Here is a 21739-nt window from a genome sequence, read left to right as displayed (position 1 = left end):
CCAGTGAGGGGAGCTCTCCGCAGTACTGAAGTACATTGTTGCTGTTTCATATATCCATATGCGGTCTGTATAAAATACCGTAGAGCTAAAGAGTGTGAATCATAATAATAATATTTAAAATGAAAATCAATGAAATCAAAACATAGCTTTTCACTCTTGTACTAATAACTGATGAATAGTGAAAGCTCTTATGTTGTGGAAGCACAAACAAGTCGTTTTATTTTATTTTTTTTACAAATTCACCGGGGTCATAGTGCAGTACACATGTTTTTCCAATATTAAACCCAGCCCTGAAATGTTGGTGATGATGGATGTCTTTTCATTTATAATCAGCCGCTTATAATTGGCAGAAAATATTGGTAAGTCCATTGAGTATTCTGTTGACAAGCTCCCTGTTCAATAATATAGTATTATTCTTACACTTAACTTGACTTTATTTTTTTTGGAGACAGCATTAATTAAAGATCAATATCTATACAAGTAACTCAATTAAAATTGTCATTAATGTACACCTGTTTCGGTATTTTAGGCCTGAAAAAATGCAGGGGGGAAGATTTTAGCTAATAATGAGGCATTCAATTAAATGTATATTTCAAACAGCTGTGGTCAATAGGGGCAATTTCAATGACGTATCTATCCACTGCCGTTCAGCCACTATGTTTGATTTGATTTGATTTATTTTGTTTGTTATTATGTAAAAAACAGCAATTCAAGAGAAGATAAGAAAACAAAACAACAAAACAAAGAATTTCATACTTTAACCCTTGATATCTTAATTTACATGTGCAAAAAGGAGTAGGAAGAAGTTTAAACTTATCTAATCTTACCCCCATTCACTAATCATTTAACCCGTATTTATAAATACTCACACACTGTACTCACATTGCTAAATAACATTATTATTATTATTATTATTATTATTATTATTATTATATACTGTAATTATACTCACACACATACCTATATATACATACACATAGTTGAATATTTCTATATATTTGTACACACATGCCCATATAAACATTTATATATATACTTATTTACACTATACTGTTGTATATATATGTATATTCAGGGCTTTTACTAGGATTATAAATGTGGAAGATGCACCCTACAATTAAAGTGACTTTGGAGTGTAGTGGTGTCTTAATTTGACAGAGTCTAACATTTGTTTTCAACTCAGTTTTATTTTGAAACGGAACATCCGCAAACCTTATTTTGTTGACGCCGCTAAAGGCTTATTTATGGTTCCGCGTTACACCAACGCAGAGCCTACGCTGTACCCTACGGCGTAGGCTCTGCGTCGATTTAACGCGGAACCATAAATCAGGCTTTAAACGTCAGCGTATGTCTCTCTGTCTCTCTCCCTCTCTCTCCCAGAGGCAGCGGGTGTCTCTCGACCCACCAGCGCTGCCTCTCTCTCCCAGCCAGCTGAGAGCAGCGTCGCGCTCGGGAGCTGATCCAGGATTTGAGAAGAGGAGAAGACGAGGAGACATCGCACCCGACAAAACATGCAGATGCTCGGGGTCCTGTCTTTGCTGTTTTGGCTTGTTTTGAGCCACCCTTCTGCTCTTGGCGGAAAAGGTAGGAACAAGAAAAAAGAAAACGAAAAATATCATCTCTGCTTGGAAATGTAGTCGTTTTCCCGAGTCGTCTTTGAGTTATACAAGTTAACGAGGAGAGCGACAAAAGTCCACGCAACAACTTGGTTGGTACTTGGAGGTTTCCCCCCGAGTCTTCCCGAGTTCCCTCTGAATATCCAGCAGCTCGGTGTTTTATTATTAACTATTCAAATAATTGCCTGCAGGTGTTCAATTTGTGGCAAGTCAAGATACTTTTGAATAGCAAATCTGTTATAGTGCGGGTGTTTTATACTTCACAGCGGGACTTACTTAAGTTGTTTCAGGAGAAGTTAGTTAAATGGAATTTAGGATCTATTTTATAAGTAATTTCAGTATCAAAACCATATCCTAAATAAGTGTGATGTTAGAAAACACTCAGAGATGTGCTAGGTTTTTGGAAATTTTACCAAATCTTTCTGTCTTTTTCAGACTTGCAAAGTCTTGAATGCCTTATGTTTAGTTTAGTGTGAATTATCTTTCAGACCTTTAGTTTTACAAAGACCATATATTTTTTTTCTTTCTTCTTCTTCACCTTGTCTGCACACATATTAATGATTGATACCATGAAGGTAGAAACCCTAGGTATATATATGTGCATTATTACTATATTTAATATATATATACATATATATACGCATACATATGCATACACATACATAAATATACACATACAAACCCAGTGATTTTTTTTTTTTTTTTTGGGGGGGGGGGGTTAAGACCATATCTTAACAAATGAAGAAATGAAATTTGAAAATGTTTTGACAATTTTTAAGAAACATCAACTAGATATGTTCCAAGGCCTCATTTTTTGCTCTCTGACGCTGATTTTGTTTGAATATTGGCCAATACTGAGTACTGATCTGACACCAGTCAGCCTTCATGATTTAGGTCCGACTGTTTGTTGTAAATCTGACTTCCTGGACGTGTTTTAACATTTAGTCACAGGTTCATACAGTTTGGGGAGAGCAATTTTAGAGATCTATTTCTAATGCAGCCAACTGTACTGCAACTTCTAGTGTTGAATAGTGAGTCTGGCACTTTTGACAACAGACACAGCCAGCCATCCAGGACAGGGGATCATTTTGCCCATTTGCCCAGCAAACTGAGAGTTGGCTGCCGGGGATCCTCCATTTTCCCCATTGACTTAACTAACTTGTCTCTTTCATCTGATGACCCATTAAATACTTTCTCAATAAGGTCACTTGTTTACATTATAATCCCTCATTTAACAACCTTTAAATCTATTGCCAGCATAATGCAACTGCTATATGGCTAACTCAGTCCAACAAGTTTCGTGGCTCTGCTTCACCAGACTGAAAACAGGAGGTCGCAAGGTAGTATTGTGTAACGTGATGAGGAATAATTGGTATTTTGTTTGAGTATTTTTGGCGAGTATTGATGATGAAGTTGGCATCGGATGTTGAACAATGCTACAACAAACAATGGACAAAGCCTCAAGTCACGTGAGCCATTGGTTTCTGAAGAACGCTTTTAAAGCCTGTTCTTTGTACTTAGCTTAGCCATGTTGCTTTTGTTGTTTTTTTTACTTGTGGGTCATGGTCTGGGTCCCTGAAAAGCGCCTTGAAACAATTTATATTGTAATAGACGCTATATTAATACCATTGAATTGAATTGACTTGGCTGGAAAAGCAACAGGAAAACAGCCACCGTATGTCAGTCAAATTTAATCAGTGGTCACCAGCTCGTTCAGCCGATCCCCACTGAAATATAGGTACAGAGCGGTTGGCAGACATTTACAGTAGAATACGCCATTTCACATGGTTGACTCGATGGTGAAATCAAAAGTTACAGTCGTCAGCCAATGCTGGGTTAGTACAAACTGCTAATGGCAGTCACTGGCTGAGCCAACTGTTAATCAATCCCATTAGACATAGATTTCTTGCTGTCACCCCCCTTCGAGTTTTCATGTGTGCAAAATCAAACAACTGTTTTTTTTATCCGGGGTGCAAATATGTTTATTTCTGTTCTAAAGCTGGGTATTTCACCATGCCAGTTGATTGAGACTGACATCAGTTCTGGAGCCAGCCTCTAGTGGCCAGTTGAGGAACTGCAACAAATGTTACTTCTGCATGAGACTCAACCTGGAAGTTAGATGTCTGGTGCTTGCTCTTACTGAATGAAGAATAACATATTAAATAAGCAATAAAATACTGGGAAACTGTTCTCTTTATATTATTTTCTCTTGAAGGAAATATGGACTGTTTGCCTTTGAAATACTTGAAACGCAAGAAACATAAGATCATAACAGACTTTCGCTGGCCGTGATTGGCTGTTTAGCGAGTGACCTGAAGATGATTTCTTGATACAGTAATCGATTGAGGCTTGGAGAGGGCAGTCATGGTCAGAGTGCTGTATTCACTTGCATCTGCACTCCATGATACTCTCACATCTTCCTGTGTTTCTCTTTGTCTCACTCACTCACAAACACACATGCCCACACACACAGTGGGGACTGGTGTTGCCAATGAAGGGCAGCTGTGGTTTACAGTGGTATTAATTGGGTCTCTGGAGTGAGAGCGCCGTGCTGGCTGGCTGTCTGCACTCAAGCAAACATTATCATTATTTTTACTGTTTGCAAAAGTCCTCCATATGGCCAAAAGCCAGAGAGTAGGCTCACTAGGTTTAGATTATGCTCAGAGAAGGGCCTGTTTGCTGCAGAGACCTAAGCGTCTCATTTAGTTTTTAAAATGAGTATGATAATATCAGCTCTGCTTGTGGTATGAACTGTATTTTTATCTGACAGCTCTATTTAGACTTGGGCAGCTAATTTTACACTTGTCTACATGTTATTACAGCAAATTATGGAATTTTTAGAAAAGGTTGCAAAAATAGGTTGTAGAAAGAAAGAAAATCTTAACTTTGTTGACTGATGATAAGATGCTGAGATTGACAGCTGCGGACTCTGATTTTCTTTCTAACAACAGCGATCAACCACATTACAATCAGCCAGTGAAAGACAACAGAAAAGGCGGGCTGTGTGCTCTCCTAAATTTATTTTTAGCCCCTTTAGCCTTTGTTGGCTTCAGAGCATTGGCCATGCTCAGCGGGGTGATGCTCTCTGAAAGCAGTACAATCGAACTTTTATCATTTTTTAGCTCGGTGGGGACCCCATATGTGAAGAAGTTAAGTTGCTTTTACCGTGCTGTCCAAGATTTTTCTTATTTGGTCTCATACTCAGCTTCTCTCTAATTTTCTCTTCCGCCATTACCTTTTTAGTCTCTTAATTGCCTCTGCTATGATATCCTCTATCTCTGTGAGCTAAACTCATCATTGCTGATGCGTGACAAAGTGCTGTAAGTGATACGCAGCTGTTGCACGAGACAACCGGGGCAGGAGACCATTGAAAACTAGACGGTGCTTCCTACAAGTAATGAACTATTCCTTGACATGAAACTGAAATTGATATTTTAACATGAAAAGAGTCCTTTGCACTGCTTGAATATTTTGACACTTTAATTTATTTATAATTTATGAAGAATAAAAGATAATTGTTCAAATACACCTTGTAGCTTCAGTGATATATTCTTTTTGAAGTATGCCTGTCATTGTCAAGCAGGAATCTTAAAAATAGACTTAGTGAGGAAAGAAGTTACAAGAAATGTGTAAGGCCAAACACGATTGTAACAATAATCTGACCACACTTGTCTACTAAGCTGTAATGTTGGTCTGCATTGCTGGAACTATGGAAAAAATATGGTGTAAAAACCATGTAAGTTTGGTAATTCAAAAAATTTGAAAGATGCTGAAAAGCTATGCTCATATTCACTGTTCTGTCTTCATATTTATTCATGTAAATTCTAGTGAAAGCAGTTCAGTGTCACAATAGATGCATGCTGCTATCCAGAATTTTGTATGGAATTACTGCTCTTCTTTCTAGTGTTTCTTATACCGAGGAAAATAATAAAATAAGCAATGGAGGCTGTTTTCTTAGTAAGAGAATTCAAACAGCTTTTATGATGGTTTTTACTCTGATTCTCCTGGGCTGTTTCACTCACTTTGGAGCCTTCCTAAACCAAAAGGAGTTCATTTCCTTCACATCAAGAACAGAGCATGGTCTCTGAGTGCGGCTTAGATATTTGATTGGTGTAAAAGACAGTGATGTTTGTTTTGTTTGTACATTTTTATAAAGAAGCTTTAGAGGCTCAACGGCATACAGTATAAGGTGCACATGAAACAAAGATTTTCTGCTGAGTACCTTTACGTAAGACACTGGGAAATGGAACAGAGCAGATGAATGCCAAAGAACACTGGGGGAGAGGATCTGAGGGGTGCTGAAAGAAAAAGGCACGGAGAAAAAAATGAAAACAAGATCAGATTTATTGTTGTCTTTTCAACAGAGCCATTCAGCTGCATTATCCACAGCAGAACATAAATCGTGAGAGCCATGTGGAATGCAGAGGCATAACTCAGGGTTTCTTCTTCTGTGGAATGACTGGTGAAACAATGTCTGACTGGAAGTGCCCTGGCGGTTTTGTTGCTCTTCTCCTCTTTACTGTCACTCATGGCCTTTCTATTCTCCATCTCCCCAGTTGTGTTTTTTGCCTGCCTCTCTCTTTCTTCTTTGACTCTGCATCACTCTTGGCTGTTCTGCTCCGTTGAGCTAATGCCATTCAGAGGGCAAATGCCACAGAGTGAGAGATGTTTCATCATTCTCCTCCTCACTTTTTTTTTCCATGCTTCAGCAGGCCTCGTTCTGATTTTTAGAATAGGGACTAGACTCTCTCTCTTCCCAATTCATGGCTTTCATTCCAAGGTTTATGGGCTTAAGTGAGATGTATAAATGGGTAGGCTGTCTACTCTCTGTCGTACCGTGCCTTTTCTCATTTCAAAACTGTTGCATTCTCACTTTGCGGATGCATCTGTGACAGACCTATTCACAGTCCCATTTATTCTTTTCCTTTTTCTTATTGTCTGTCCACATGTTGGTGTCTTTAACCTGCGCCCTTGTTTGTTCTCACATTTCCAACTCAGCCCATAAAATGTTTTATGATTCTTAATTTTTTCTTCTACAGGAGATACAGTTGTTGTGTCTAAAATGATTAGGGCGTCCTCAGCGATGTGAGGGAATCTTATTTAAAAACACTGAATAGAACCGTGCTTTTTACTGGCATTTGCCAGCATGAGTAGGAACGTTTGGTGTGTATGTTCTCAGATTTCTATGCAAATTTAGGTAGATATGCAAATGAAAGCCCTAATTTGGCTGTTAACTATTCAGAACAGCTAATAATGATGAGGCGTGTGTTGGAGGAGAAGAGTGAAAATGAAGGGCCTGCCATCGGATGATCTATGTGTGGCAATACACGTGTTTGCTTGTGTGTGAAGGAGAGAGATGTTGGTGTTCAGGACTGTACGTATGCCAGAATGACACCAGCTGGGTCTCAGTGGGGCTTTCTAGTCAACACCACTCAATATGTGGTGGGTAAACACCGCAAGCAGTGCTGACTTCATGGCAGCAGCCTCATGCCATCATAATTTGTACATTCAAACTCTCCTGTAAACCATTTAAGTTAGTCTACACTACCACTTGCCAAAATATGAACTAAATCCTTTTTAGGCCATCAAAGGATCTCTGGACAGATAATATGTGAAGGAGTCCTTTAGTGTGTGCGACCAAGAAGTTAACTCCTGATGCTTCTGGCTCTGTGGCTTGTTGGATGAGGTCTCTGTGGATTCCCATAAAAGTCATCACATCCTTCAGGTTTGTGTCAGAGTAGGGCTGTTCGATTAATCGATTTTAAATCGTAATCGCGATTATGTAATTAGAACGATGTTAAAACGTGAAAATCGTAAAATCGATTTTTCACTTTTTTTTTTTTTACCTTGTCTGCACACATATTAATGATTGATACCATATTAATGATTGATGGAAATACCTCTCAATACCTGCAACAAGTGCCCCATCGGAGAGGCTCTTTAGTGTAGGAGGGGGCGTTGTAACATGCCACCGGGCATCCCTCAAGCCAGATGCGGTAGACCGGCTCGTGTTCCTTGCAAAAAACTTGCAAATGTGAATAGCAAATGTAATGACTGACATTACACACCTCTACCTCCTTCATGGGTTGCATTATTATTTAGCATGCAAAGACCCAGTTTAGTTTAATTAGAAAATGTCTTGTTTTATTTATTTATTTATTTTATATTTATATTTATTTATATTTGGTTAGGCTATATATATTTATTTATTTAATTGGAAATATAACTTACTGTATGTTTGCAAGTGCTGATTTGTTGATTTCTTTTCAGAGATAAAACTTTATATTTTATTATATTTTTTAAAACTTTTTTTTCAACTTATTTTACAGAGTTTTGCACTTTATTCATTCATTTTTGGTTTAATAAGAGCAAAGTTTGCACTTAAAGCCCAATGGGGCAAATGTTCAATAAAAAAACAGCATATTTGAAATCATTTCTTTGCCTTTTGTCAATTCACAAAATAATCGTAATCGAAAATCGGATTTTGAGAGAAAAAAATCAAGATTTTATTTTTGGGCAAAATCGAACAGCCCTATGTCAGAGTAGGTTGGAGAGCTGAAGATCCCCCTAGACCAGGGGTCTCCAACCCTGGTCCTCGAGTAGCACCTATCCAGCATGTCTAGATGCTACCCTGCTTTCAGCACACCGCGATACAAAGAGCTGTGTCATCAACATAGATGTACAAACCTTGATGACAAGCTGATGACGACCATTAATTATAGAATCAGGTGTGTTGATGCAGGGAAACCTCTAAAACATGCTGGATAGGTGCTCTCAAGGACCAGGGTTGGGGACCCCTGCCCTCGTGCTCTTTTAACCCTTCCTTAGTAGTTTTTACAAGGTCTACTGGTGTCCTGCAGGGGGATGCTGTCATCGTGGGAGGGTCTGTTGGGATAATGGTGGGTGTGACTGGTCTGGCAAAATCTTTATGTAGATGTCAGGGTGTCAAAAAAGTAACTGTTGTAACTGCTGTATTGTTTTTGTCACCTCACCAGTTTATTTTTTACCTGTTTCCTCTAGGGCTGTAATCTCCCAGTCGACTGGTCGATTTACTGGTCGATGCGGCCTGACTCGATTAAAATATGATTGTTCATTCTTAAATTTAATTTAACTCAATTTAATCTGGAGGAAGGTACCAGTTTTAAAGGGGATGTTTTCAGCGCACACCTCATTCACAGGTAACAGTCTTATCTTTGGACTCCTCCTTGTTTTTGCTATTTTGGATTAGCCCAACCCACTGACGAAAGATGGATAGATTGCAAAGTAGAAGGACATGGTCCGGTGATTTGTTGAACTCTATCATGTCAGACACATCTGCCGTGTGGCAGAATTTCATAAAAATAGACAATGGGAAAAAAAGTTGAATGCAAACTTTGTAAGCAGCAGATTGGAAATAACAGCTTCACATCAAACATGGCGGATCACCTGAAAACGGTAAGCCAACTTGGCCCGTCTGTTCTGACAATATGAACATATCAGAATTGATTGATCAGTAACTGAGCGCGCACCCGCAACTACCCGTGTGCTGTTAACTCGTGTCTCCCTTTTCTACTCTATCTATCTATCTATCTATCTATCTATCTATCTATCTATCTATCTATCTATCTATCTATCTATCTATCTATCTATCTATCTATCTATCTATCTATCTATCTATCTATCTATCTATCTACAAACCCAATTCCAAAAAAGTTGGGACACTGTACAAATTGTGAATAAAAATAGAATGCAATTATGTGGAAGTTTCAAATTTCAATATTGTATTCAGAATACAACATAGATGACATATCAAATGTTCAAACTGAGGAAATGTATAATTTTAAGGTTAAAATATGTTGTTTTTCAATTTCATGGCATCAACACATCTCAAAAAAGTTGGGACAGGTAGCAATAAGAGGCCGGGAAAGTTAAATGTACATATAGGGAACAGCTGGAGGACCAATTTGCAACTCATTAGGTCAATTGGCAACATGATTGGGTATAAAAAAAGCCTCTCAGAGTGGCAGTGTCTCTCAGAAGTCAAGATGGGCAGAGGATCACCAATTCCCCAAATGCTACGGCAAAAAATAGTGGAGCAATATCAGAAAGGAGTTTCTCAAAGAAAAATTGCAAAGAGTTTGAAGTTACCATCATCTACAGTGCATAATATTATCCAAAGATTCAGAGAATCTGGAACAATCTCTGTGCGTAAGGGTCAAGGCCGCAAAACAATATTGGATGCCCGTGATCTTCGGGCCCTTAAACGGCACTGCATCACATACAGGTATGCTACTGTAGTGGAAATCACAAAATGGGCGCAGGAATACTTCCAGAAAGCATTGTCGGTGAACACAATCCACTGTGCCATTCGCCGTTGCCGACTAAAGCTCTATGGGTCAAAAAAGAAGCCATTTCTAAACAAGATCCAGAAGCGCAGGCGTTTTCTCTGGGCCAAGGCTAATTTAAAATGGACTGTGGCAAAGTGGAAAACTGTTCTGTGGTCAGACGAATCAAGATTTGTAGTTCTTTTTGGAAAACTGGGACGCCATGTCATCCGGACTAAAGAGGACAAGAACAACCCAAGTTGTTATCAGCGCTCAGTTCAGAAGCCTGCGTCTCTGATGGTATGGGGTTGCATGAGTGCGTGTGGCATGGGCAGCTTACACATCTGGAAAGACACCATCAATGCTGAAAGGTATATCCAAGTTCTAGAACAACATATGCTCCCATCCAGACGTCGTCTCTTTCAGGGAAGACCTTGCATTTTCCAACAGGACAATGCCAGACCCCATACTGCATCAATTACAACATCATGGCTGCGTAGAAGAAGGATCCGGGTACTGAAATGGCCAGCCTGCAGTCCAGATCTTTCACCCATAGAAAACATTTGGCGCATCATAAAGAGGAAGATGCAACAAAGGCGACCTAAGACAGTTGAGCAACTAGAAGCCTGTATTAGACAAGAATGGGACAACATTCCTGTTTCTAAACTTGAGCAACTTGTCTCCTCAGTCCCCAGGCGTTTGCAGACTGTTATAAAAAGAAGAGGGGATGCCACACAGTGGTGAACATGGGCTTGTCCCAACTTTTTTGAGATGTGTGGATGCCATGAAATTAAAAAACAACATATTTTTCCCTTAAAATTATACATTTCCTCAGTTTGAACATTTGATATGTTATCTATGTTGTATTCTGAATAAAATATTGAAATTTGAAACTTCCACATAATTGCATTCTATTTTTATTCACAATTTGTACAGTGTCCCAACTTTTTTGGAATTGGGTTTGTATCTATCTATCTATCTATCTATCTATCTATCTATCTATCTATCTATCTATCTATCTATCTATCTATCTATCTATCTATCTATCTATCTATCTATCTATCTATCTATCTATCTATCTATCTATCTATCTATCTATCTATTCACATTGAACCCCCCACCCCCCCCCAAAAAAAAAAAAAAGAATCCAATTAGTTGCTTTTCAGGGCTTCAGTCCAAGAATTCCTTTGGTTGATTACAGCCCTAGTTTCCTCTATACGTGACCCTGTGATGGACCCGAAATAGGAATAAGTGAGTATAGAAGATCTATGGATTTAAAAGAAAATGTGTTCCCAACAGTCATGTGAAACCATTGAAGTTTAACTGACCTGATTAAGCCGTCCTATCAGTATTTTACCGTTGCTAAGCAAAATAATAGAAAAAATTGTATTCAAACAGGTCATGGACTACTTTTCCAATAATGATTTACTCTCACCCTTTCAACATGCTTACAGGGAAGGTCATTCCACAAGCACTGCACTTTTACAAATGAATGACGATTGGTTATCTTCTATGGATAATAGGAAATTAGTAGGTGCTGTTATGCTGGATTTGAGTGCTGCTTTTGATGTAATTGATCACACCTTGCTTGTAGATAAGTTACAGTGTTATGGTTTCACCTCCAATGCATTATCTTGGTTTATTCATTATCTCTCAGGGAGGAAACAGAGTGTCTTCTTTAATGGCAGCTATTCAAAATGGAACCCCATTAACTGTGGAGTTCCACAAGGTAGCTGCCTAGGGCCTTTGCTATACTCTATTTTCACAAACGATTTACCATTGGGTATAAATAATGTTAATACAATTATGTATGCCGATGACACAACATTATATAGCGCGGACACATCTGAGCAAGCTGTAACTGACACCTTAAATATGGCTTTAGCAGACATTTACAAATGGATTGAGAGCAACAAGCTAGTGTTAAATATTTCTAAGACAAAGGCCATTGTGCTTGGATCTAGACACATGTTAGGTAAGAGTCCTCAGTTAAAACTGTCAATTGGCACCACACAAATAGAACAGGTGAACACTATAAAACTTCTGGGAGTAACTATAGATAGGTCTCTATCTTGGTCCAAACATATAAATAATATTGTCGTCAAAATGGGAAGAGGAATTGGTATGACTAGGAAGTGTTCTGCATTCATCACTCCCTCGATAATGAAATCTGTTATTCATTCTTTGGTTTTGTCTCATTTAGAATATTGCCCTGTTATCTGGTCATCAACTACACAATCTGATTTGAAAAAGTTGCAGATTGCGCAGAATAAAGCTGCTCGTCTGGCATTAGGCTGTTCATACATGACAAGTATTAGTTATATGCATGAACATCTGGCATGGCTAATGGTTGAAAAGAAATTAGCAGTGAGTCTTATAATGCTACTGCGGAACATTATTTCCACTGGCAAGCCGTATAGCTTGGCTCACCAGTTAGAAATGACTTCTGAACATGGTTACAACACCAGGGGAGCAGCTTCTGGTAACATAAGAATACAAACAACACCTAAATCAAACTGTCTGAAACATACTGGTATATATAGGTCAATAACCCTCTGGAATGCACTGCCCAAAAATATATTTTCTACAATACATAGCAAAATTACTTTCAAAAAGAATATCAAGATATACCTAGCCAATTTGCCAAGTACATAACTGTGATTTGTAAATCTGTTCTTTTGATTTATAATGTGAATTTGTTCTTTGTATCTGTGTTCTTTGTATTTTATTTTATTTTTTATTTTTATTTTCTGTTTTTATTTTAAATTGTATTTTTAGCTGTACATTTGTATTGTATTTGTTTTATTCAGGACCCCAGGAAGACTAGAGGCTCAGTCATGTGTCTCTAATGGGGATCCTTCAATAAACATAAACATAAACATGTTATAATATGAAGATTAAGTGTTCGCTTAATCCTCAACACCCTACACTTAACAATTTTATGAACAAATTTCTACAGATAAGAAAATCATACGTCTTGCTTGATTCACGGTGCTCTGTGATCTGTTAGATGCAAGGAGGCAATTGGAGCCATGAGATAATTAAATGTATTCAAATATTCAAGTATTTAGTCTTGTCTCATGCAAACCATGTGATTTCACAACACAATTTGTGTCAGTCACCACGTAGGAGTGAGAGCAGTTATAGTTGTGTAAAGAGCCTAATGACCCCACAACGCCCCGAATCTTAAGTTTGCAAGGTAGAACTCTACTTTTATAGATTTTAGATGTAAGAGGTTTTCTCATGTTAGTCTTATACGTTAGTCAAGCTCTCTTAAGTTTTTGCAAAGTCTAGTGTATGGTTGGCATGAACTGGTGAATTTGTGGGGTTTGGTTAGATGGGCTAGTTTATGCCACGTAAGAATAAATAATGGTACCAGTGGGGAGGATGTTCAGCTTTACGCTGGAACCCCAGTTTTTCAACTGGATCCAGCTTTGCTACAATACCGTTTTTTCAGTGAGTGAATATGCTGGTAAAACATATCTTACATGTGTTCACTGACATAATAGTAGAAAATGGCCTCAGTGCTTGCAGCTAGTGCTCATTCAAGGTCTTCTAAGAGATTCAGTGATATTGAGTCCCCATTAAAGCCTTGTGCCTATGAAAGGAAAGCTCAGATTTTGAGATTTTTTTTTTTTTAAGATTATCATGCAAAAATGGTCATGATTTTTTTTTTTTTAATGACTCGTTCTTGGATTTCAGCAGACTAAAGCAGAGAAGAATAACAATTTTCTGACTGAACTGAAATGTTGTGCGTTTGCTGTGTCCCCATGAGCTGGTGTCAGTGTAGTGTTATTGTTTGCCTCTATGTACATAGACCTTACAAGCCTTTATTAAACATTAGCTCTAGTCTGTTGTGACCTGTGATAGAGCCTGAAGTTATGAAGACATGCAACACTGCACGCTATTTTAATTATAATTCCAATCCAAACTTATTAGCCTGCAGTGTTTTGTACATTAATAAAATGTGTTAAAATTGCAGTGTGCTTAGTTCCAACCAAATATAATATTAAAAAACACACAAGCACACCCACCCTTCCCCACACAGACGCACAAGGCTCTTTTCATGTTACCCCGGACTCGATTGAGTCATCGCCTTCATCTTCCTTTCAAGTTTTCTTGTGTGGGTCTCCTGTGTAGTCAGTCCAATGCGTTACAATATGCTTTGAAATGGCTTTATGTAAATTTTCTACTTTTCTTTTTTCTTATTGCTTCTTAGTAAGTCTTATTGGAACCACAAAAGAGACTATTTTCCATCATTAGATTCTATGACTGTGAAATACTGGTAAAGTAGGCTCAAAGTAATACTCCATTTCAGCATCACAGGGACCATTGCAACGTCTACCAAAACAAATGCTTTCAAGTTATCTAGAACTCTGCCTACAGGACAATTCAGTGTGGAAAAAATCCCCATATATGTTACATATATGATAGACATATTTTGAAACCAAGACAACATGAGATCAAGCAGAAACGTGTGTGTGTGTGAGGAATGGATAAGATGTAAAGTTAGCTCTTACCTGGGTGTGTTCACACCACACAGACTGATGCACCTGGTGTACCTGCAGCTACAATTGCACCTCAGGAAGAAATGAATCACAGCATGCAGGACAAAAAAAAAAGCCTGTTTCCAAGAAGAAACGTTTTAATTTCCATGAGTTATCTTCATTTCTGTTTTCCTCTTTAGTCTGTTGATATTCATCCCACCCGTCTCTGTCGTCAGTGACTTTGACTCATATTATTTCTTCTCCAGGCAGGAGAACATTGAAAGGAACTTTTAGGTATATGTGTGTATATCTGTGCTTTTGTGTGTTATATCAAATATCCCAGTGAACTAATCACTCACATTCAATTTCCTTTTTCTTCCTTCTTTTTTAAACTCTTGAACCTTGCTTTGGAGCACCACTTCAGCTACCAGATTTAATATCTTCTGTTTTGTCCTCCTCCTTGTCTGTTCTCCATCCTGTTTTCTCAGTCTCCTCTAGGGTCTCATTCTTAAATAATTTAGTTTATGTATTCATACATAGAACCTGTGTTGTATGGTGACATTGCTGTGTCCAGATCCTTGCGCGTCTATGAGCCCTACTTTTGTTTGATGTGTTTTGTGTAGCAGAATGGACTGTTTTTGTACGATCCTTATTATCAACGTATTAAAAGAGACCCAGAATAAAACGATTTTACCGTCCCCTATTTAAGAAGGTTGTTAAAACCCCCTAAAATATGAAAAATTCTACAATGTTTGTTACATATTTTGAACAACAGCGCCTGTCGTTGGACACCTTTGTCAACTAAACGAGCTAAACAGCTCATGGATTTAATGCAAGTTGTAATCTGGATACTATTATTATGCAAACGCTGTTGCCAAGTGCGATCAGTGAATGTTGCTTTTACAGTCAGGCAGTGATATCACCGTCACAGTGCTTCTGCTCTTTGAGTTATGCACTAAAGTACGACCCAAGCCTTGTGCTCTTGGTTTGGGTCGATGATGCTCATGTCCAGGTACACTTACAGTCTCCCACAACAGACAAACACGCATTCTAACTCAAAACTGCTTCGTTCAAATTGTTTCGGCCCCTAGAGGAAGCCTATACTCTTTACCATCTAACGGAGAAACCAGGATGTTGTTGTTTTTACTCCAGAATGTTCCTTTTAACTCTTCAGTGTCACTGTTGTCATTTTATTATCAACACAGTGGTTAACATTTGTTTTTATGTAACTGAGGCATTTTAATGCAAACTGTTCTTTTTAATTTCATAATTGTGAGATAGTTTAGTGAGAGACAAATTGGAAACACAAATTGCTCTGCCAACTGTTAAAATGACAAGTTATCATTTCCTGTTATCACTTAAAGATTTTACTGTTTAATTTTGATTTAATGTAGCCCTGCTTTTCTGTAGTTACTGTGTGTGTTTCTCTTAATGCATGATTGGGGTGCAAACGCTGGCCACGAGAAAGTGTCTGGAGCCAGAGGCAGAGTAAAAAAATACAAGGCACTAATGGCCTGTTCAGCCATTATTTGTGTTTATCCCCAAAAAGGCTGCACATAATAAACAGAAAAGATTGGGAGCTTTGCTGAAAGATTAATGACTTAAGCTTGCCCTTAATATTGCGAGTTGTCTCGGAGACACCTCCACCATGCAGTCTTTCTCTGAGCTTAAGAAACAATTCAACCAAAGCCCCCAAACAGTTGCTTCTACCGTTGGTTCCCCACAAACTACTTAATTTCACTTGCACACATCTATGGACAAAGTTCCTGTTTTCCCTTCTCTTTGCATCTTTGTGTACCTGTTTTCCTCTCTTTGAAAATCAGCAGCATTCACCCCTCGCTATGCTTGTGTCAGCATGGCAGCATTTCCCATTAAGTTTACATTTTTACTTACTCTAGTGTAATGAAACATTCTGATTATTTTTATTCACGGTTCACAGTTTTTTTGCTATTACATTTCTACACTTTTAAGCAAATAATAATAAAAAAAACAAAACATTATTTTTCTTTCACATTCAGCATTGTTTTTGCATCCACCACAATAAATATGTACGGTTAGTTTTCTTCATTTTTTTTAGTTCATTATTGCATTATTTGTCAGTTGACATTAGAGATCATGGATTGAAAATGAAACATGCTATCTCACAGAAGCTCTACTTGGCTTTGTTTACAGTTATGTAGAGAACAAAATCACCAGCTTACCTTCAAATATGATAATGACAACATTGTCTGCGGCATAATCACTTCTACGCAGTGACAAGGAAAAGCTTAAGAAAGGAACTGTCTGTGCAGTTGACACAGGTAGCAATGTTTATTATAGTGTCGGTGAAAATTAGGATAGATTCAACTTAATTATCACCACACGTGTTATTAGTACAAGGCAGATGTAGCGTTTAGTAAGGTGACAGGTGTGGGGTAAAAGCTGTTCCTGAGCCTGCTGGTCCTGGACTGCAGGCACCTTAAGTGCCTCCCAGACGGTAGGAGAGCAGAGTTTATAATCTGGATGAGAGGAGTCCTTCACAATGCTGCGTGCTTTATGCATATGTCACCTCCTCTGGACGTCCTCCATGGTAGGCAGCGGAGCGCCAATGATCCGCTGGCCAGTTTTCATCACCCTCCACAGTTCTTTCCGATCTGGCACAGAGCAGTTCCCGTACCAAACTGATACAGCTGGTCTGGATGCAGTCTGTGGCACAGCGGCAGAAGTTTACCAGGATGGCTGAGGAGAGGTGGTTGTCTCGCTGTCCTCGAAAAGAAGATGTGCTGGTGACTCTTCTTTACCAGGAAGGAGATAGTATGAGTCCAAGTCAAGTTCCATGTGGACCCTAGAAACTTGAAGCAAGTTGACTCAAAAGTAAATTTTTCTTGGTTCCTGACAACTCCCCCATTCAGTGCATTGTTTCTTCCAGTCAGTTTTGCGTTATAAGACAGAAGGAGCATGTTTAAATAAATATGATTTGTTTTTTGAGAGACAGAAAGTTAACTCCCTCCAGTGGTTCCTTTTGAGAAACTACTGCAGTGATATCCAAAAAATGACTGTCTAAAATCTTCTCTCAAACCCATGACTCAACGTTTTTGTTGAGATGGCAAGGCTTTGTGTGCGGATTGCCCACCCCCGTATCTCTATTGCCCTTTTCCTCTGCAATTACAGTCAATTCTCTTCACAAGCAGACAATAACGTTGTTGTGCTAAGTTGAAAAGACAGTGGCGATGAACTGGCATGACAGCGTTGAGTGGGCAAAATTATAGTTGATAGCTGATACCAGGAAAGCACTTAAAAACAATCTGCTTCCTTTTTATGTAAACGTTGATAAATTCCTATGAAACACAAGAATTCACAAGAATGCTAAGCTAAGAAGTGTGCTTTGCTCTTCCTGTATTTATTGGATGTGTAAATTCAGGTCTGCTGCAGTGAAACTTTACAGCTTTCATTTTAACATTTATGTGATCCACTGGCAATGTCAATGATATCACAGAAAATATGTTGCACATTTATGAAGCAGCAGCGAGGATTGAAACACATTACAATGATTTAAGTGTCACGAGTCTGCGCTATTATATTGAAAACCAATTTTCTCGGAGCTTTAAAGCCAGAGCAGCTGGTGTTTTGAACTTGCGATTATTTTTCATTACATGTTGGAGATGGATATTTAGTGAGCGAAGACCGTGTGAAGCTCTAGAGGCAGTTCAGTAGTAAAAGGAGGGATGGGTTGAGAAAGAAGCAGCTTGAAGTAGGTGAGAGGCAAGTGTGAAATAAAAATATAGATCTGCTTGCCCCTCCTCATCTTACCTGCCTGTGTGACCACGCCTCCATCTGATATGGCTTTGAGTCATTATCAGTTGTAAAAAAAAAAAAATTTAGCTCACATATTCGGGATCTAATTTTCATTATCAGAATGATCAAGCCTTGTCCCTCTTGGGCCTTGCACTGCCCTGTGTGATTTTATTTGTACATAAAAGAAGGTGATTCTTTTATGTACAAATAAAATCACACATATGAATTTTCTTGACGGGCCGCCCTTCTTCTGTAATTAGGCTACTGTCTTTGTCACTAACGGTGCTCATCAGCTGTGAGCAGAGCGGTCCAAGACAGCAGCTCAACAAAGGGTCAGACAGATAGATGAGGCAAATCTGGGAAAATATAGCGTGCTCCATTTTTCTGTTACTACTTCTTTTTTTTTCTTCTGTCCCTCTCCAAATCTGAAATTCTGATAGTCTTGGACTGGCCGCATTTGTAGCTACGGAGTTGAGATGTTTTACAATATTTAAGAAATGCATATACCTCTCGTGATTCACTTTGCTTCATCGTTTCTTTTAGAAAGCCTAAGGGAGCAAAGGCAAGGGAGAATACTGATTATTTCTTGGGAAGTCATAAATTCACAGATACATCAGATTATTTACCAATTCTTACAGGTGCTCTGTTGACTGGTATCTTTATCTCTAGCAGTTTATGTTCTTCTAAAACTCTATGTTTTTTGGTCGTGTTTGACGGAGTAGGTTGATTTTGTACCCATGGTGCAACTGGAGAAAAAGTGTAAGGGGATGTTGCTACCCTCTGCAGAACCTGTAATTCATCCTTGTTGTCAGATATTGATTTTAGGAGAAAACTAATGATAAACAATGTTTTCTTTCCCCCTCTCATCCCTGTGGTGGATTAAAACAAACTGCTGAAAGTAATATGGCGTGGCGTAGTATTAAATTCTGAAAATGCCCTCGACGGTTTTTCTAGCTTATGACACTGTACCGGTATATTGAATACTTACCAGAAACGTATTTGCCATCATTTTTTTTTCCTTTTAGTCCTGAGATTATTGGCCAAACAAATGTCAAAAAGAAAAAATGTACGCTAGTAAGAGATGTCACTTAATATTTAGTATCTTTCCTGCAGTAGAATGAGTGTAATTAAAGTGTCTGTCCCAGACGTGTGCTCCTCTCCTTTACTGTCCCTCTTACTGAACCTCCCTCCGTCCTTCTTTGGCGCATTCTCCCTTTTTGTAGATGAAAGACGAACTAGGGGGCAGAGATGCATCAGAAAACACAAAAGACAGGAAGAAGACTCAGACCAGGCAGGAAGGGGCCTGGAATACAGAAAATGTGCAGAGAGGGTGCAAAAGAAAAAGGACATGGAAGATTTTCCTAAGAAAGCAATCCAGCTATAAAGAAAGTAATAAAAGTGAGCACAGTAGAAGAAAAACAAAGCAGGACTGCGTGTTGCGATATTTGCCATTGCCAGTCATTGTTAGGCAGTGTGAGCGGTCTGTGTAGCAAACCCTGGAGCGATTCATCATGATTATGTGGTGCTAGGCAGGTAATGTCACAGCAGGCAGGGTTGGGCACACCCAAGGTGGAGGCTACCATTAATTCTGATCGTACGTCTTTGCCAGCCAAGACTCATCTTTTCCCCTCTTTTTGTATTTTTTTGTGTCTTTTACTTTTAAAAATGTGTGTATTGATAGCTGTTCTTCCCATGATGCTTTGCTGTTCCATTTACAAATGGGCGGTGTATTCCTCTGTGCTCATGTCTTTGAGTTTTTGCTCCCCACTCTTGCTTGCAACGGCACTTGAAGCTTCGGGGCTGATTAATGATGTTTTAAATGTCAAATGTCAGCTTCTGTCTCCATCTGTTAGTCTCTCTTCTTTCATTCTATTCTCTCTGTACACATCTTGAATCTGCGGCTTCCTTCGTGGCATTTGCTGTCATTTCTAACCTTGATCATTTACATCTCTTTCATGTTTCTCTCTATGGTGATCCCAGCCTGTAACCTTTTGTTTACTCTAAAGGCAGTTTTCACGCTACAGTGCAGTGATTAACCCTGGTTGTCCGAACATCAGCAGTTTTACAGAGAAACCTAACGTTGTTATGTGGGTGTGTGTTTATTTCAGCTTTTGTTTAAAACACACACATAATCACTTTTTAATGTGAACCTGCACTTCCTGTGCAAATCTCTAATGCACAGTGGTGATAGTGAAGTCTATTCTTGATTATAGCCCTGCTATGGCTGCCAAAGCTGCAGCTAAAACCAGTGTCATTGTCCATGACTTTTAAGTTTGTATTTCTGTACAGCGGAGATATAGTGTTCTTCATGACAACAATGAAAAATCATGACATAGCTCTACTCAACTGTCTGTATTAAAAAATCACGTATCTTGTGTTTTCAACGCCCCTGCACATGCATGTCTTTCAGCATCAACTAACTCACCTGCGTCATTGCTAAGGAAGCTCAAAATCTATTTTTCTATATAAATAAGTAAATAATAAACAGTGTTCAGAAAAGCTACTTTTTTTTCAGAATTTCTGTGTTTTTGCAGCATAAAATAAATCTTCCCAAGAACCACCGTAGGAAACATGATACATCTTGTTTTTGTTTTCCCTTTTTTTTTTAAAATACAACCAGGAAGTTGGCATTGAAATATTTATCCTCCTTGACTTCTTAGCTGTAGCACAATTGATGTTTGCATAAGTTATTATTATAGACCACATACACCACATACAATAAATCGGAATATTATACAACATATGTAACATTAGGTCAAGAATGCTTTTAGGTTTAGTAGTGATACAGATGGTAGCTCACTGTAAATCTCCTCTCTTCTGCCCCCATCCTCATTAGTGTTCTTCACATCATTCACTCGGGGCATTTGTTGTTTGATACTTGCAGACAGCATGGCACGCTGAGTGAAGACTGTAAAAAGTCATGCTTTGAAATTGAATCCAAACGATTCCAAAAGTGGCCAAAAAAATAAATAAATAAATATATACAGGTATATTGATCGTGTGTGTGTGTGTGTGTGTGTGTGTGTGTGTGTGTGTGTGTGTGTGTGTGTGTGTGTGTGTGTATGTGTATATATATATATATATATATATATATATATATATATACACACACACATGTGATCAATAATTAATAAAATAAAATAAAAATAATTATTAAAATTATTGTTTTTCAGCAGAATAAAAGAACAACATATACCGTAGCATAATTTAGAACAAAAAAAAGCATCTACAGACAGTAAATGACAAGATAGACAAGATACTGCTGTATAAGGTCCCCATATCTTCATATATAACTCTTCCTTATCTAGCTATCCTCTGTAACAAAGCCTTTCGTAGGAAGCAATCTCGGCCATTTCGTCAAACCGCTGCTTCACCGATGTGTCTCCTTTCGTTTTCCAGTGTATGTAATTTTTTTTAACATCGCCAAGACATACCAGTCTCAGGGCACATCAGTAATTTGATCATAAAATGTGAATTCATTACTGCAAACAGTATCAGCTGCTTTGTGCTTTGTGTTTGTTTCAATGTCAACTGCTATACGTGGACAATCTCCAGCACA

General features: G+C 38.4%; 1 protein-coding gene across 1 annotated transcript in view; it reads left to right on the top strand.

Annotated features, from left to right (window-relative positions):
• The first annotated feature begins 1380 nt into the window (after nt 1-1380).
• Nucleotides 1381-21739, top strand: part of clstn2a (calsyntenin 2a) — a 164885-nt gene continuing 144526 nt past the window's right edge. Inside the window, exon 1 of the mRNA XM_061732004.1 lies at nt 1381-1584. Within this exon, the coding sequence (XP_061587988.1) occupies nt 1512-1584 (73 nt within the window). The 5' untranslated portion in view covers nt 1381-1511. The remainder of the gene's footprint in view (nt 1585-21739) is intronic.

The sequence above is a fragment of the Cololabis saira genome, chromosome 10 (genome assembly GCF_033807715.1).
Source record: "Cololabis saira isolate AMF1-May2022 chromosome 10, fColSai1.1, whole genome shotgun sequence".
NCBI classification, from domain to species: domain Eukaryota; kingdom Metazoa; phylum Chordata; class Actinopteri; order Beloniformes; family Belonidae; genus Cololabis; species Cololabis saira.
This window is presented reverse-complemented; position numbering and strand designations above follow the sequence as displayed.